General features: G+C 38.5%; 2 protein-coding genes across 9 annotated transcripts; one reads left to right on the top strand and one right to left on the bottom strand.

Moving 5' to 3' along the window:
- Positions 1-1,292: 1,292 nt before the first annotated feature.
- si:ch211-28p3.4 (tripartite motif-containing protein 16) lies at positions 1,293-6,212 on the top strand. Of its 5 annotated transcripts, none has more exons than XM_044013495.1 (6): positions 1,293-1,352; positions 1,520-1,642; positions 2,914-3,147; positions 3,253-3,272; positions 3,635-3,777; positions 5,314-6,212. In XM_044013495.1, the coding sequence occupies exons 2-6, from the start codon at positions 1,607-1,609 to the stop codon at positions 5,889-5,891; spliced, it is 1,011 nt and encodes a 336-aa protein (XP_043869430.1). In that variant the 5' UTR covers positions 1,293-1,352; positions 1,520-1,606; the 3' UTR covers positions 5,892-6,212. The 5 variants fall into 5 exon arrangements, with proteins under 5 accessions (XP_043869430.1, XP_043869429.1, XP_043869428.1 ...); XM_044013494.1 differs by having other exon boundaries at positions 1,317-1,404; XM_044013493.1 differs by having other exon boundaries at positions 1,317-1,404; positions 1,502-1,642.
- Positions 6,213-7,176: 964 nt separating this feature from the next.
- casp7 (caspase 7, apoptosis-related cysteine peptidase) lies at positions 7,177-17,370 on the bottom strand. 4 transcript variants are annotated; one of them, XM_044013499.1, is made up of 7 exons: positions 17,243-17,370; positions 16,806-16,927; positions 12,806-12,957; positions 12,589-12,717; positions 10,575-10,750; positions 10,147-10,285; positions 7,177-10,066 (listed from the first exon to the last, which is right to left on the bottom strand). In XM_044013499.1, exons 2-7 carry the CDS (start codon positions 16,925-16,927, stop codon positions 9,840-9,842), a joined length of 945 nt encoding a protein of 314 aa, XP_043869434.1. In that variant the 5' UTR covers positions 17,243-17,370; the 3' UTR covers positions 7,177-9,839. The 4 variants fall into 4 exon arrangements, with proteins under 4 accessions (XP_043869434.1, XP_043869433.1, XP_043869435.1 ...); XM_044013498.1 differs by having other exon boundaries at positions 17,247-17,369; XM_044013500.1 differs by lacking the exons at positions 16,806-16,927; positions 17,243-17,370 and adding an exon at positions 14,013-14,189.
- Positions 17,371-17,378: the final 8 nt, after the last annotated feature.

Below are 17,378 nucleotides of genomic sequence, written 5' to 3'. Positions count from 1 at the left end.
ACATAAATGTCATATAAACAAACACACACAGTCATGATGAGGATACACATTTTTCTTGTATAGTGATTGCAACACCAGGTCAAACTTTTGGGTAAGAAGCAAAGTAACATGAGACTTCCCCTGAGAACCTGAGAGCCGAGAACCAGTCTGAAACACAGAAGCTCACTTTCACTGAACACTGAATTTTTTTTCCTGAACAGCTTTGTTCCTGCACCAGCGTGTACAGAGCAGCCATTTCCAACTGATTCTTTATGCTGCAGCCTTGTTCTAAATTGTCTCTGGCACATGTGATAAACACACAGGGGTCAAACATATCAGCACATATTATTTATTTCTAGCGCTGTCAGAACTGTTTCCTTATTTGTTGCTGTGTTTTGTCAGCTGTAGCTCAGTGGCTAATCATGCTCTGTTGCTGCTGCCATAACATGTCATGACATGTTTTAGCGATTAAAATGAATACTTTAACTTCATTTATGGAGCATTATTTCAAAATGAATTTTATAATGGAAAAAATGCATGTCATAAAATCAGCAGAAGTCAGAAAAATAGAGAACTAGAGAATGAAACTAAAATAAAAAAGAAGGCTGTCTGATAAAAATGACACAAAGGGGCGATCAATTGCTTAATGATCCAGGCAACACACTATTGCAATAGATTCAATAAAAGCATGTAAATTGTTTTATTTTATCTTTAAATGTATAAAAATAAAGTACAATAATTACTACTGTGCCATAAGCAATGTGCAATAATATAATAATATCTTAGCATATCATCTTATACCTTAGTTGAGTGTTTCCCAACCGTGGTCCTTCAGCACACCTGATTCAAATGATCAGCTCGTTATCAAGCTCTGCAGAAGCCTGATAACGAGCCGTTCATTTGAATCAGGTGTGTTGGAGCCAGGTAGTGTTCCCTGACGACCAGGGTTGGGAAACACTGCCTTAGTTAACATCTGATTATAGCCAGTACATCTTAGTATAGACTGTGAATCTCTGTTATTTTGTGTGTATTTTATGAGAACTGTTACTAAAAGACTGGCATGCTGCTCAAAAACAAAAAAGCATAGAGCACTTGCAATGACAGCAGTTAAAAGACAATGGTTTGAATTGGAAAAATAAATGGATTCTTGTCACATTGGTGTATACACGTAATATGTGTGGGTTTAGATACAACTCCATGGGCTTTTCAATAGCAGTGTAATAATAAGTTGAAGGTAAACATGATGCATGTGGACAGTGACAGTGGACAGTGAAGGACAGAGCAGCAGACATTTACCCTGCACCCCTCCTCCTCCTCCTCCTCCCTCGTGACAGAACCCTCGTATCTGTGGCAGGACGGTCACACTCTCACTGGTCAGTGGATTATTATCTGTGCTTATACTGTCCAGAGAAAATGAATAGTAAGGTAGGAGGGACCGTCAACAATGTAGTAAGCACTTTTGTTTTGAAATTTGACTTCATTTGTACGTGAGGACCCTGAAACTTTACCCTTGATTTTCCAGCCTGTTTTTATTCCAAAGGAAAATGTGCTCAGACCCCAACAACACCAACAGCACCAACAGCACCAACAGCACCTGCAGCGACAGAGAGATGTCATCAACTACAGGATGAAGAAGCTGGCAGCCAAACAGGTGGAGATAACTGTGAGTATAATGATGTTCTATTATACAGTATTTCTGGGATATGGCATTAGTAATATGTCACCAGTTTCTGTTATAACACCTGAAAAAGTGAGACCACATGGTGGAGTTTGTGACTTTACACAATCATTATTCAGAGGTCATGTACAATCCAGTTCACACTGGAGAGAAGGGTTTGAATTCTTTGGGGGGTTTAAAATAGAACACGGACCACTGTCCACATTGTCCGTTACTGTTGTGTAACTCTTAATTTTGTTCACATAATTGTCTTTATACTGTTTCAAAATTCTCTTATAAACATCCTTCTCATGTATTCAAAATGTTGCTTATGTAAACTGACATACACTGTGTCCTCTTGTGCTCAATAGCTAGCTAGAAAATATAATATTATTAATATCTTGTATCCATAGTAAAATATCAAAACATGTTCTACTTATATGTTAAATTGAACCTGGCAAATTCATTTTTGGATTTTTGTTAATTGTTTATTTCCGTGCCAGTTTATATAAACCTTTGTTGTATTATGTTATTTTCTTCCATCATTTAGTCAGATTATAACTATTTGATCGATTTTCACTTTTTCTGCCTCCTTTTTTCTACATTTTAGTTTGTCATTTTAAATCTCTGCTATACTTTGATTGTCGTCATACAGCTTTTCTTAAATTGTGCTCAAGCTAGCGCACCTCTCTTTAGTTTTACTTATTTACCGTAATACGTTTTTTTATCTGTTTATTTTTCCCCGTCTTCTTTTCCTGCAGTTTTCTGTTCATTCAATCGTGTTTTTCACCTTCGGTGTTTCCTCATGGCTGAGAATAATGACGCCATTTCCTTGTTTCTGTTTCTTTTGTTACATTTGCCCTAAGAGTTGTTCGTAGGTGCACACACCGTTGATAGGTGGGATTGTTTTATCCCGTGAACCACTTTGACTTACACTGGTTTATATGAAAAGAACTATATAGAAAAAGTGTGATTGATTGTGTTAGACTTAAGGAAAAACTCCAAAGTGTTTGATTAATTGATGAATTAATGAAAGAATTGAGACGATAAGTGAAGTGATCAAGTAAATAACTCAACTGCAATTCAGACATGAAGGTTTTATAGCTTTATTATTGCAGTATTACCCATACATATGTACACTATAGCTTTATTATTGCAGTATTACCTGTGTATATAGTATATTCTAGCTTTGTTATTGCAGTATTACCTGTGTATATAGTACATTATAGCTTTATTATTGCAGTATTTCCTGTATATAGTACACTTTCTCACCTTAGAAAAAGAGCAGTGCAGTGAAGGAGAAAATCCTAAAAAAGTATGAGGACATGAATCGGGTTTTGGACGAGGACCTTCGCATCACGCTGACCCAGCTGGACGCAGAGCACAAGGCCGTGGAGAGGTTAGTGGAGGAGAAGATAGAGGACTGTTACCACCTCAGCCAGGACCTGAGCCAACGGCTGGACAACCTCAGTGCCCACATAGCAAAAGAGGCACAAGGAATTGATACTGAGGTAAACATGTGGATGGGTGTGTTGAGATTTCATGCAACATCTGGGGGACATGAGACTTCTAAAAGCATGAAACTGAGCACCTGTGCTTTGTTGTTTTTCTTCTAGGACGCTGAAACTGAAGAAAGGTATGCTGATGTGGTGCATATCAAAGATAAACACACACACACACACATTCAAAGTTGTGTGTGTGACTCATAAAATAGGTAGCTCAGTAAGCAGTGGATACCAAACATACCAAACGACTGTTTACAAGCGGGGAATACCATCAGCAACAATGGAGTGACTTTGTTTACCGGATATCTTTCTCACCAAACCGTAAAATAAACCTTTCATTTTTAATGTCCGACACTTCCTTGTTAAATCTGGGGGACACCTAGTCATAGGTTATATATTTATTTGTATGTTTTATTACTACACAATCATCATTATGTGTCAACTGACCTTTGGAAGAAGTGCATGTTTTTTTGTTTTGTTTGTTTGTGTCCAGAATTTGTGGAACTCTGAAGTTGACCGACCCTGACCTGATTCAGTTGGACGAGTTCAAGAATGAGCAGCTGCTGAGTTTTACTGTCAACCTGCTGCTGTTCATCAGGTCCCAGGTCCCTATCACCAAGCGACTGTTTAAGAGCTGTGAGTTGACCCAGAGCCGGACAGGTGGATGGTCTCACTCCAAGCACGTCAAACTCAGGGTTGTTGCAACAGGACAGACACAGCGAGCAATAGCACGTAGGCCCAAAGCTGAGAAAAAGACAGAGAGTCCCTCAGAATGACTGATTACATTAGACCACAGCTACAACTGTGTATTATATAAATGCATTGTTGAATTTGTATTTAAAACTGCAAAGAAACCAGAGTCTGAAACCTCCTCAGGGGCCAATTTATAGTTCCAATGTCCCAATGTCACTTTTACCAAAAATCTAATTTGAATGAATATTACATTATGACATTACATTATGACATGCAAACTGATTTTCAGATGCTTTGTTGTGGTGATTATCAGCTCATGGGGATTGTTTAGCTTTTTTTCCCCTTCATCGTGACAGAAAATCAACATAATATGTTTCCAAATTGCAGAGAGGGCATTCAAAATGGATATGGACAGCACCCTCTGCTGGACCACGCAGTAACTACCTCAGATAGTCTGATGTGTTTCTAGGCTGTATAAAAATATACAGCCTATTCAAACTGTTTTTTTTAAGGTTTGAGTTTGAAATTCCCACCAGGTTTGAACAGATATCTGAACCTAACATAACATTCACATAAAAAACCTCCAAGCCGATACATGTAGGTGTTTTTGAAAATTAAAAGCCTTTAATTTTTCCAGACCATTTTGAGTTCCTGGACCTGGAGTAGTATGCTCCTCTTTTCCAAATTTTGTCTCGTCCATGAGCACCTGTGAGACACCAGTAGAGCTCTATGCATTTCCACTTGCATGTACGTGGTGTTACAACCAGGCCTAGGGGAAAACCTGATCACGACATGCATAATGAGACTCCCTCTTCTCAACTCCCAAGAAACCACCAGCAACAAAGTATGCAAACCATTTTAAAGGTTTATTAAAATCAAGCACAACATGTCTGCTGGCAATCTGGCTGTGAGTGATTTGAGGAAGTCCCCTGCAGCTGGGATGTTCAGCTCCCAGGATCCACCGAGACTCACTCACACAGGTCAATCACTCAAAACATGCACACCTGCAACCCATCTCTCACTCACATGCAGACACATACACACATGGAACAAGCAGTTACGACCCTGGGGTCGTAACAGTGGCAACAGTGTTTATATTTCATACTGAAATAAGGGTCCAGCAGAAACAAGCCTTCCATGCATGCTTATTTCTCGCCAGGAGTTTGCCCCCATTTGTGAGTCCATGTATTCATGAAGCGATAGGTTGTACAGGTGTGGACACCAGTCTCTGGTTATTGTATACATTGACCAAAACAAGCAAACACCACCATATTGACAGGACAGTGTGTGGTCAACAAATGTCAACAGAACAAATGGGTTATTTGCCTATTCAAAGCTAACATCAGGTAGTGGATCAGAAGGATAGTAGGACGGTATCGTGTATTCACAGTTTCAGAGTCTGTTTCTATGTTTCTTTTTCAACCATGTGGGAACATCATGACTCAAACTCACTCAACTTCCCAAACACCTGTCACACAGATGCTGCAGACGTCGTCCTCGACGCCGACACCGCTCACCCAAAGCTGATCATCTCTCCCAAAGGCGACGCAGCCACCTACACGGACGCGTGGCAGGACGTCCCTGAGACCTCCTCCCGCTTTGACAACACCCTGAACGTCATCAGCCAGCAAGGCTTCAGCGAGGGTCGTCTCTACTGGGAGGTGGAGGTTGGTGGGAAGACCTACTGGGAGCTGGGACTCACCTACCCCAGCATCCCACGCCAGGGCCGCGAGGAGGACTGCTGGTTGGGCCGAGGAAAGGAGTCTTGGTGTGTGGAGTACTTTAATGGAAACTACACTGCGTGGCATGGTGGTGTCCAGCATGAGCTTCCACTGCTGGCGGGAAAAAGGTTCACTCGAATTGGAGTGTGCTGCAGCTTCCCGGGAGGACTGGTGTGTTTCTTAGGAGCTGATACCATGACCCTCCTCCACTGCTTCTGTGCCGGGACTTTCACTGACCCCTTACATCTAGCGTTGTGTCCCGGTCACCACAATGATGACACAAACTGGAACTCCCTAAAGATCTGTGCTGCTTCTCGATCTGCCACTGTTCTCTGAGATGACCTCAGAAATGCCCGAGGAGCGCAGACCTGACATTCTTAACGACATTCTTAACATCGTATCAGATCTGAAGAATTCATTTTTCTCGATTGCATATTACAGTCAGCAGATTATGTTGTTCACTTCCAGTAACTCTATCTATAAAAAGTAGTAAAGTAATTTTTTTTATGTATTTAAACCATTTTCAGTCAAATGATTTATTCCTTATGACAATACTAAAATCAACAAATAGTATTAGTTTACCTGTCAGTAAAGACTAGAATAACCTACAAATAATAAATAAGCAAAATAGAAATATAAAAATTGCACCAACTAATAAGAGAATAAAATAATGTTTAAAAATCACACACATTGTATAAAAAAGACAAATTTAAGTATATAGTAAGGATGTCTCGAGTATCTACTTGAGTATCTACCGATACCGATATAATTCCGATACTTTTCATTTTTGAACATTTATGAACGCATGAAGCTGTTAACAACACATTTGTGCTGAGTCATAATTCTCCACCTGTGTCACAAATACTGTTCTCCCAAAAAGAAGAAATAAACAGCCCAAACATGACTCAGCTAAAATGCTTTTGCAGATTTGTATTGACAGCCTTCCCACCATCACCTCAGAGGAGCTTGTGCTTCACTATTGATTTAATTAATTACAGTTGGTATTGATTACACCAAACCAGTGTCACTTTTATTTTATTTTTTAACCTTCCAGGTTTGTAAAATCATTTGCTGTAAACAAGTAACCCAGTTTAATGGCTTTGTGTTTTTTTTAAAAACTTAGAACACTATTTAGATATCTAAATATATCTAGATTTCTTTTTAATGTTTTTATTTTCAGGCTTACAATGAAAACATAGTCATAAATATTGCATTCAATAGCTGTTGATACCGTGTGTGTGTTGCCCCAGGGCCAGATTTGGCCCGCTGACTAGTTTCATTTGGCCCTCGTCCTTAAAATGTAACAGTGAGGTTACATGCCATTATCTTAAGATGTTGCATAAGTTGAGTTTGATGATGATGATTAATTCTTTATAATCTTTTTGTGACCTTCTTCTTGCGTCATTTATGTCAGCATGGCCCTCTGGAACCAAATCTTGCCCACCACTGTTCTACACACTTGACATTTCATGTCTCATCTTCCTTTGACACTATCTTTTCATTTGGAAAATAAAAAAGAAATCATGATGTCAAATGCTGTAGATCTTAAGATTGATTAATTTTCTCCTGGGTCACAAATCTAACATAAAACAATTAAAGCAATCACCATGTTGCACCAATATATACATGTCACTTTTATTATACTGCTATTGAATAAAATCACATTGCCTCCATTTACAGACGTGGAAGAAAAATGACACCACAATCTTAACATAATAAATTCTCTTTAATACAACAAAATGTACATAAGCATCCCAATGTTTTGAAGTTCTTTAAAAGTCATCGCCCCAAAATAAAATATTGGGCCAGATTATAATTTCAATGTAATTCATTCATATTTTTTTCCCAAATATATTCCTGAGGACAACAGCATTTAATACCAGAAAAAAACACGTTTTTCTCTCTCTTTCAATTCCATTGCAAAACAAGAGGAGCAAACACAGAGCAGTGGCTGTGTTGGACAAAAAAAACACTCCTAGCACACTCCTGGCCCCTTTAAGTATTATACAAGTGGTACTGTCATAATAATAATAATAATAATAATAATAATAATAATAATAATAAAAACTTAAAAAAAGGAAATTACAAAGCAAGAAAAAAGGGAGAAAATTAGATCATAAATGAAAGTTACACCTAAACCCTCTCCCCTAAATCACTGACACATGCAGTCATGGGAATAATGAAGAAAAAACATTACAGCAACAGTGAGTGTGTGTATTGTGGACTTGTAAAGTGTGTGTACACCATCAGTGATAGCTGCCTCTGTGAATGACAGACATGAAGTGTATTCACATAAACAAACTGAGTTCTGTGGCAATGACCAGCAGTAAATGTTTCCTTGTTTTTCAAGGGTGAAAAATAATATATATATATATATATAATTATATATATTTTACCATATAATTAAATTTTACATCAACTAAATCGTTCAATATGGGTTTCAAAAGCTTCGCAAAGTGCACAATGTGCTTAAAGATAATATATAAAAGCCTCTTTTTGTGATTTGGGTTTGTTTCACTCAACACCAAAACTCAATTTTAAAATAAAAAATAGCTAAAACATGTCTTATTGCCTTTAACTACTGTGTGGAGTATATTATGACACAATGTAAAACACTAATATACAGTGAAATGAGTCCAGCTTAACCCTTAGATAATAATGTAATGAGTGTAAAAAGTCCTGCAGAGTGTAATAAATCAGGAATGTCTAGTTTGTTTGTTTTTGTTACTGTATGAGCGTCATTTTGATCATCCAACGTCTTGGGCCTGAACAACAAGCGGGTCTTCAAACATCATGCAGAGGAAAAGCCTTGCTTTCATGGGTTTGGACTATGAAGTCAAAACATGAGCCAAAAACTTAAGAGGACAAATCACAACACAGCAAAAATAACACACCTTCCTAGCATGTGAAATTCTTTAACATGACAATAAACCCACTATATAGGACACTGAAGAACCTGAGGATGCCAGCATGCTGCTATTGTGCTAGGAAGGCTGAGGCACTGAGTCTTTGGGAAGACATTTCTGTTCAGAGGAGTGTTGTGTGTTTCTTGTGTCTCTTTTTTTTTTGGACAAATGACAAGTCAAATACAGATAACTGAAAACTATGTCATCCATCTTCTGGGTAACAAATTAAAATCTGAGGTATTGTGATTGTCTTGTGTTGTTTGTGAATCTACAATTAGCTTTTTATGGATTTGAACAAAAACAAAAATGAACCACCAATCAAAATACACAAATTGCAAATAAAATACAATATTATATTTTATCTGCAATTTGTGTATTTGGTTAATTTTTGTTTGCCCAATGAAGTGTCAATTGCTAACACTAATTCCATAGCTTTCAGTCATTGATGGTATCTTTTGGAAATGACTGGTCAGAAACATTATATTATGCACAAATTTGCTCTTGGGTCCCCAAATTAAAAGTTTGGAAACACTGACTTAAGGGCTGTTCTTATGCAGCAACGACAAACACTTGAAAAATGTGTGGAAGAAGCCAGAGGTGTCTGTCTGTCGCACCCGTCATTACTAACCTGCTAACCTGACTGAGGTTGCTGCAGCTCCACTGAATCAATTAATTAAAGACAATCAATTACAAGTGCTGCTTTAAGTTTTGCTGTTTGATTTGCATGTACAGATGAAGAAAAGAAGTCAGTGTGTCTGGGTTAACCCTTTCCTAACCCAGTAAAGGAGGTTGGAACCACGTCACTGTCAGTTGCATGTGTCTCCATTAAAAAATAATGTAATTATGTGCACAGACGTTGCTGCATGTGAACTGCTCCTCAGACTTTCATGGAATATACTACTGTATAAATATAGGATTGTTGAATTAAAAAAAAAGATTTTTGCAGGTTTATGATCAGTTTCTGGAGAGACTGCTCACAGAACACTGAACCCGCCTTTGCTTATGCGTGTGTTAAGTTCCTTCCAACACTCACTCAAAGTGCAGGAAGATGGAGGAACACATATTCAGTTATGATTCGCCAAACCCATAAAAACTGGCAGCAAATTTTCCAGGCTGGTGAAACAACATGGATATTTAACGATGCCTGTCTACAAAGATCAGCTCTAATGCGACGCCATTATTCTGAAAAATTAGCTGAAGAGGAGGAGTAAGTTTCACCATCGGAACATGAACGTGGAGTGCCACTGTAATATTTTTCTTTCTCTTGGAGTGCTGGTATTTCAGGCTCAGCTGCGCATGCATGTGTGCCTGATTCATCCCTGAATGCTTTGACTGCTTAGCCAGTACCTGAAACAGTCTCGTCAGTCATACAGTACAGTCAGTTGAAATACAGCTCCTTTGTCAGCATAGATACCACGCAGGGAATCTGCTTCTTCTCACTGAAGCGCGGGTCTTCGGACCAGGACTCAAAGCTGGTTGCTACCATGTAGTTGACCCGTGTCAGGATCTGCATTATCTCCAGCTGCTTGCCAAACTCGTTCAGGACGTTGCAGAGAGCCTGGACAAACCAGGAGCCACGCCCAGGGTTTCTCCATGAATAATACCCTGAAAAAAAGCCAGCATGATTGTCTCGTAATCATCAATCTCTTCCACAAAGACATGAGAGAGAAACACCGGTGCTTTACCTGGCACAGTAGAGTAGGCAAAGAGGAAATCTGCCTCTACGGGAATCTTATGTCTCGGATTAGCGTCCGTCTCCAGGGTGTCATTTGGTGGACCCGAATCTGTCTGTATACCATCATCAAATTCGGAACCCCGACAAGCCTGGTGAAGTAAATGAAATGACATTTCATTGTGATCCTGAGAATAATTCTCAACGAGGACCTGGTGAAGCAATTGAAACATTAACTGTTTTTAAAAAGCTGGGGTGGGCAGAGATTTACACATTTTGTCTAATCACAGGGAGCTACACCTCCTACAGTTACAATTTCTTTGTCATTCAGCCTGAACACTGACCATTTGGGTTAAAAGTTGGTGACATGATAACAACTGTAAAATTATTGGCACATCATCACATTGTAATATGTACAAGAAAGTCTTCAGGACTGCCTACCTGAATGAAGAAGAGCTTAGGCTTTCCAACTAAGCTTTTGCACATGTCCCCCCTGAACAGTGAGGTCATGGTCTTGATGGGCATGGCTCCATCTGTGCCGTAGATCATGCCCTCCTCGCCGTGGCTTAGCAGGATACAGGCGAAACACGAGCTGTCACTATGGTCTTCCTCCGAGGCTGACCCATACACACACAAACAAATACTCAAATCTTAGCTGAGCTCGGGCCCAGTCACACCTCTCCGAATGAGTTCATCTCAACATGGCTACTTGGACTAAACCCTCTTTCATGTGTTTGACCTCTAAGGTCACCACTGACTGACAAGCAGATCAAAATCAATTACGATCTTATTTAAATTTGAATGATTTTTTTCAAAGTAAAATAAAGGTATTATATATACACAAAAATAATAACTCCAGATTAGTCTAATGAGAAATGTGAGTATGTGCAATTATGTCAACAATAATAATAATAATAGAAAGGCACCCATTACTGTTTAAGATTTTGATCTGATTTCAATGCTAAATTAAAAAAAAAAATCAATAGGTTTTAATTTCCGTGACTTGATATTGAAAGACGTTATTATCAGCCAAATTGTTGGCTAACAAGGAGAAGAGACTGGACAACTACCAGCAAAATATGTATATATACATATATATATATATATATACTGTACATAAATATACATATATATATATATAGAAAAGAAAAAAAATATATATATATGTAAACACAAGTTTTAATAAAAGTAAATATGTAAATATGGCTTCACAAGTTAAGGACAGAGACATAGGAGTAATTAACACTTATACCATTATTATTACAACAGCACCACCTGTTGTCTGACCTTGTTGTTAAATTAAAACACGCACCATTCATTAAGACTAAGAGTCTTAAATATGAGCTTGTGTCTGTAGATCAATATCTATGCAACTAAAGCTGGAATCATCTGAAATGAAGTGTATATATGGACAATATCATGCAAATAAGTATTTGTTATCTCCACAACTTCAAAACAAACATTTCAACATCACCTCCAGTGAGAATGGAGTGACCAGAGTTACTGATGGTCACCTTTTAATATATCTTCAACTTAAATTATTTAAATAAATTATTGAGGTCTGGCCAGCAGCTACAGAGGTTAACTGCAGTATGGGTGAAATTCAAATGATCAGCAATCACATAATTGTTGAGTCTGGTCGCTTACGGATGTTGAGACAGAGGAAATGTTACGCAATGTGTTTGGTGCATTAATGAAGGCTTTCTGTGGTTGCTCTGACATTTAGTTCCATACTAGATGTGTCAGTAACTACTGTGAGAGTAAAGGCCTTAACACATCACCGGCAACACAAATAAACAGCACATAACTATGAATCATTTTGAACCCCATTTTAACCAGAATAGAAAACAGGTGGTGTGTAGCAATGATGAGTTGATGCTCAAGGTGAAATTATATTCACTCGGCAGAAACTGAAGATAAAAAAAATTATACTTAATCACTTAAGTATCAGCTCTATGGAGCCACCCTGGACCGCCCTGTTATTACACTAACCATTACGTTTTAAATTTTGATGCTAACTGAACGCGACATAGGTTTCTAACACACTTGGGAGGGAGGAGGGAGGGATATTCAGCAGCAGCATGTAACTTTACCAATAAATGTTATAACATTTTACACACCGTACCTTTCATAATGAAAAGAAATACCGAATACATTCAAGCCTGACACAGATTAGAGAGAGATTGCTCGGTTCATGTCCTGTATTCTTGCACACAATTTGCAAATGTGCATTTGCTTATTTGCCTATTTTTTAATGGACACTTTCAACTACATGTATTCTGAATGAAAACATGAAGCCATTGCAAGGAAAACCATGTTCTAAAAACCGTAAAAAAAAGCCGTAATATCACAAAAAAGGACTTTCTTCTCTTGACTGGAACCAGGTACAAAAGAATTCATCATTAACATGTGTATAAACTGGATTAAAAAAAACATGTCCGGTGTCTCTACTCACCTTCTCTGAGAAGACATTCCATCTTCTCACAGGTCTGATCGTTGTAGATGAAGACATCGAAGCCCAGGGTCTTGAAGCATTTGAACAGCTCGCCCGCGTCACGGTCCGTGCCGTTGCGTACGTTCATCCCTGTTGAGAGAAAGATCTGCTAAGAATACACTGACTTTATGCAACCGGGTTGAGAAAAAACACACAAGGGGTTGTATGATGTGTTTACCTGTCCTTTCGTCAAAGTTTTTGTTGTTGATGATGATGCACTTGCCCACTCGTGGGTGGTTCATCTTATACTGGAATGTTGGTAAAACAATTCTGTGATGGCTTTCAGAAGAGTAGTCTTGCTCCTGCGACTTGCCATCCTTATTCTTCTTACTGGTGGAATGAGAGAGAAACAAAACGTTAAGTTGGTTGCATTTTTAAGAAGTGTAAAACACCAATAACACTCTGTTACCCATGCAAAGTAATGCACATTTTAGCTTTTTAAGCTTTTAAATTAGTTTATAGGTTGAAGTATACCATAACAAATCACAAGCGCAACAATCTTCCAATTCAAAGGCACTACTGACCATAAAACACCTTGAAAAAAACAAACAAAAAATAAATAAAAGTAATAGTAGATGAATGAATATCCATCCATCCATTTTCTACCGCTTAAAATTCACAAATACAACTGGTAAACTGTTACTAGTTAATACAATTGTCCATGAATGGACCCTTTATTGTAAAAGGGAAAGTCTTGTACCAAAGAAAATATTCCTATATATCAAACACACAATTTTAAACAGTTATAGTTACTTCAGCACAAGTAAATGTCAAATACTAGTAAAACTCACACAAACACTGAAAACTGTCTGACACACTTACTCAGAAACCAGTGAGTACGTACATCGTCAAATAGGGCATTAAGTCAGTAATCCACCATCGCTTTTCAGAAGAGGCTAGAATATGTATATATATTTCGTTTCGTGGCACCGATTTAAAAAAAATCCAAAATCATCACCACATCAATGTAGATTGAGCAAGAGGAAACCTTCCACAAGTGGTAAATCTCTCAGACCTGTCATATTTCCATACTTTGAAAGATCCATCCAGATAGCCAAGCTAACACTGGCCCAGTGTGGGCTCACAAAATCCAGGCTTGTTCCAGAAGAGCCTAGTCATCAGATGACTCAAGCCTGGGAACAATACACAGCTATGAGCAGCGACGCACACTCACAGGCAGCACAGCCATATTCAAATAAACATGTGATCCAGAACCTTTTCAAGCCCCCCCTCCCCCTTCCACTTCCAAATGGTCCCAACACATTGAACCAAACAATTGTGTGAGGGCTGGCAAAGAGCTGTTCTGCTGTGGGTTGGGCGAGGCAGAAGAGCAGCAGGTAGGTGGAACAGTGAAGAGGAAGACAATGAGGTTCTGAGGCTCTTACCTGGGTTCGTCATTAAGCGCTACGCCACTCTGCATCTGAAATGTGTTGGGTTTATCTCCTGTCTTTTTCCCTCCAAAGGATTATGTTTCTCCAAACCTGGCAGCTATTTTTTTGGGCCGTGTGCTAGGATACTGACATGCTCTCTGTACTTGTGATGGAGTGGTGCGGAGGATGGGGGGGCGGTGCACTGTGAGCCCCCTGAGTCAGCAGCCTCACCACCTCACCAGCGTTTTCTAAAGGCCTATTCACACGTGACCCCTGTACATCACTCCCTGGGGTCAGACAGGGCAACATGTTGCTCCTCTGCTGACAGGCACAGAATCCACCTGTACTGACACACATACTGTGTAAGTGACAAACGACTTACACCTTTCAGTACCTGAGGAAATCCAAGCCTCATGTGCACCTCACTTAACACCTTTAATTACGGATAAGTCAATATATTGTGTGATCTGAATTTATTTACTCTCAATGTAAAAAATGGTCAGTCACTATATTTTTTATGTACTGCACAGACACTCTTTAAGGTATAACACAAAGAATGACTCTTATGTGCAAATGTTTGTGTTTTCTGTAAAGTGTTTCAGGTAAAAGCCATAAAACATATGTTACTATGTAAATAAGTTCATACGTAAATAAGTTACTTACCATCTTGCTAAAGATGAATAACTAAAAGAGAACTAAGTGTTGAAAACACACACATACACAGGCACATACATATATGCTTTAGTGGGGACAAAAGCAGGTAACTGTCTCTGTTCATCAGTGTTCGTATAGAATATTAACATAAAGGCTACGGTATTAAATCTGCCGTTCAGCAAAGAAGGAATATTTTCACCATTTTGGTTGCACTTTAATGACATATTATTGCACACAAACACAGCACTAAGCATCAGACCTCGCTCTCTCTCCCTCTCTTTCATTATCTGTTATTTATCATGATAAATATCACTGAGGATATGATTATAATTTGTTTATGAACTTTTGTCTTAGGGAAAAAGGAAGATTTGGCCTAAGTGCAACCACTCCAGGACCCTAATTATCCCGTGAGGATGAATAATGGCTTACTTTATCTAATCTGTTAAGAAAAGACACAGATGTGACTGGTTGGGCCTGACCTTCAAAACAAAATGCACCATGGTCCAAATGAAGTCAAATTAGTTTTATGTGCTTGCCAAATTTGGCACGCATATTTATTATAAAGCTGTCATTGCTATGCAAAACACACCATTTAATAGATAATGATCATTTATAATCATCTTATCCTGATTCCTTTGTTTTAATACATGTTTTTATAAGTTTTTTGTTGTGTTGTTTTTGTTAGTAAAAGTAATCTTGTTATCCTTACAGGCTGAGGTAAAAAAATCTCTCTGCTAAACGGAGAACACAGGCTCTGTGTTTGACTATCGCTGTCAGAAAAGAGGGTGATTCACTCTATGTTCCTCCATTACAAAGGTTCACAGTGCCACCCTGTGAGTCAGACTTGACTAACAAGAGGCAACATATCTATGTTTGTCACTGGTGGCTCAAACGTTAGCTTATGCCTCTGCAAAACAATGTCACCCATGGGACACTGGAGAAGGATTTACAATATCACATTTAATAATTATTTTTAGCGCCTGCTGTGGTACATTCTAATTTTGAGCAGCCACTTGACAACTGACCTCAAAATTTAGTTCAGTTTAGTTTTTACCTCATCACAGACTATTTAAAACTAGGTTTTTGGGTAAATCAAGGTAAGTGTATTCATATTTATATACAGTTACAGTTTTTCAGCCATTACGCTGTAATATGACCCAATTAACAACCACAGAAAACTGACATCTAGTTCATGGAAAACAGTGTGTATTCATTTAAGTGACTAACAGGAGGCACAGAGTGTTATTTCCTGAGAGAAATTTGCAACATGAAACGTCGGTGGGCTATATTGACATGATGAAGCAGGAAAAGAACAGCACATTAATGATCATTCTGTTCAGTTCAAGTAGTCAGGACAGGATGACCAGGAGCTGGCAAGCTAAATGGAACTCAGCAATTATTATAATTATTATTATTTTTTATATACCTGTGATTTTCCTTGTATGACCTGTAGAAGATGTGACACCTTACTGCGATGGCAGATAATATTTAAGATATTGATGAAAGAATGGAGATTCTTCTCTCTCTCTCTATGGGGGATTTTCTTGGGTTTGCACTGGACAGTATTGACTGAAAGTTAGTATATTATTCATATTTAACTTTGAATTTCAGATTGATATTAACGTTGCACTAGTGCACTGTCGATCGCATGGTTTGCTTGTTTATTTTTCCTTCATATAGCAATTGACTCCTTATAATGGTCATTATAAATCTTAACAGCATTTACTGTGTTACTACTTCTACTACACTATTACTACTACTACTGTTGCTGTTGCACATACTATATTATTACTCTCATCGTATTCTAATAGTATATTACTACTCTCATAGTACATATATATTCTTTTTTTAATTAAAATAAATAAATAAGATAAACATTCAAACAGGAGAAGAAGAAAGTACGCTCTGTTCCAATTGCAGTGAGTTTGTGTACTTGGCGAGTAGGTATTTGAATCATACTTCCCAAGTATGTACTTCTCAGCTATACTTGCATACTTGAGTTTTGAGAAACGACCAATAACTGGTTTATAAGTGCTATAGCAGACTGAGGTACCTGCTGTGTGTGTGTGTGAGAGAGAGCTTCCTTCTTTGTTGAATGACTGTGTTTACCTCTGCACATGAACAGTACACAGGTAGAAAAGAAAGTCACCTCACCTCCCAAACAGCAGAAATCTGCCTTTACGGTCAGGTTTAGCGTCAATCTGATCTCCAGACAGCTCTCCCTCTTCCTCCTCTTCACCTCCAGGTGTAGCCTCCTTCTCAGCTTCTGCAGCCATCTGCAATACAGACACGCGCACGCACGCACGCACAAACATTGCTCTTTTAGCTTTAGGGATTTACACTGATTTCCAAACAACTGCTCTGTTGTTAAGTGTTTATACAACTTCATGCCCACATCCCCTAGAGTCAGCAGTTACCAGGGGGTTGTCATCAATTTAAAACATTAGAAACTGTTAACGACAGCTCGCCTAAGTGCACCAGCAGTGAAGCATATTGACGACGCAAACAAGCTAGCTTGTCTGATTAGCATAAAAAGTTAAGAGAAACTTTAAACGAACACTTAGCCAGCGGCCATTTTAATAACTACTTACTTACTCTCTTGTTTATTGATTGTGGAGTTGACAGAGCAGCTGAAGGTGAAGCACTTTTATTTCCTCTTTCACAGGTTTTCTGTCGAGTTGCCGTTCCTTAAAAAAAACTTTTGAGTCGAGAAAACGAAACTATGTT

The sequence above is a fragment of the Solea senegalensis genome, linkage group LG18 (assembly GCF_019176455.1).
Source record: "Solea senegalensis isolate Sse05_10M linkage group LG18, IFAPA_SoseM_1, whole genome shotgun sequence".
Lineage (NCBI taxonomy): Eukaryota > Metazoa > Chordata > Actinopteri > Pleuronectiformes > Soleidae > Solea > Solea senegalensis.
This window is presented reverse-complemented; position numbering and strand designations above follow the sequence as displayed.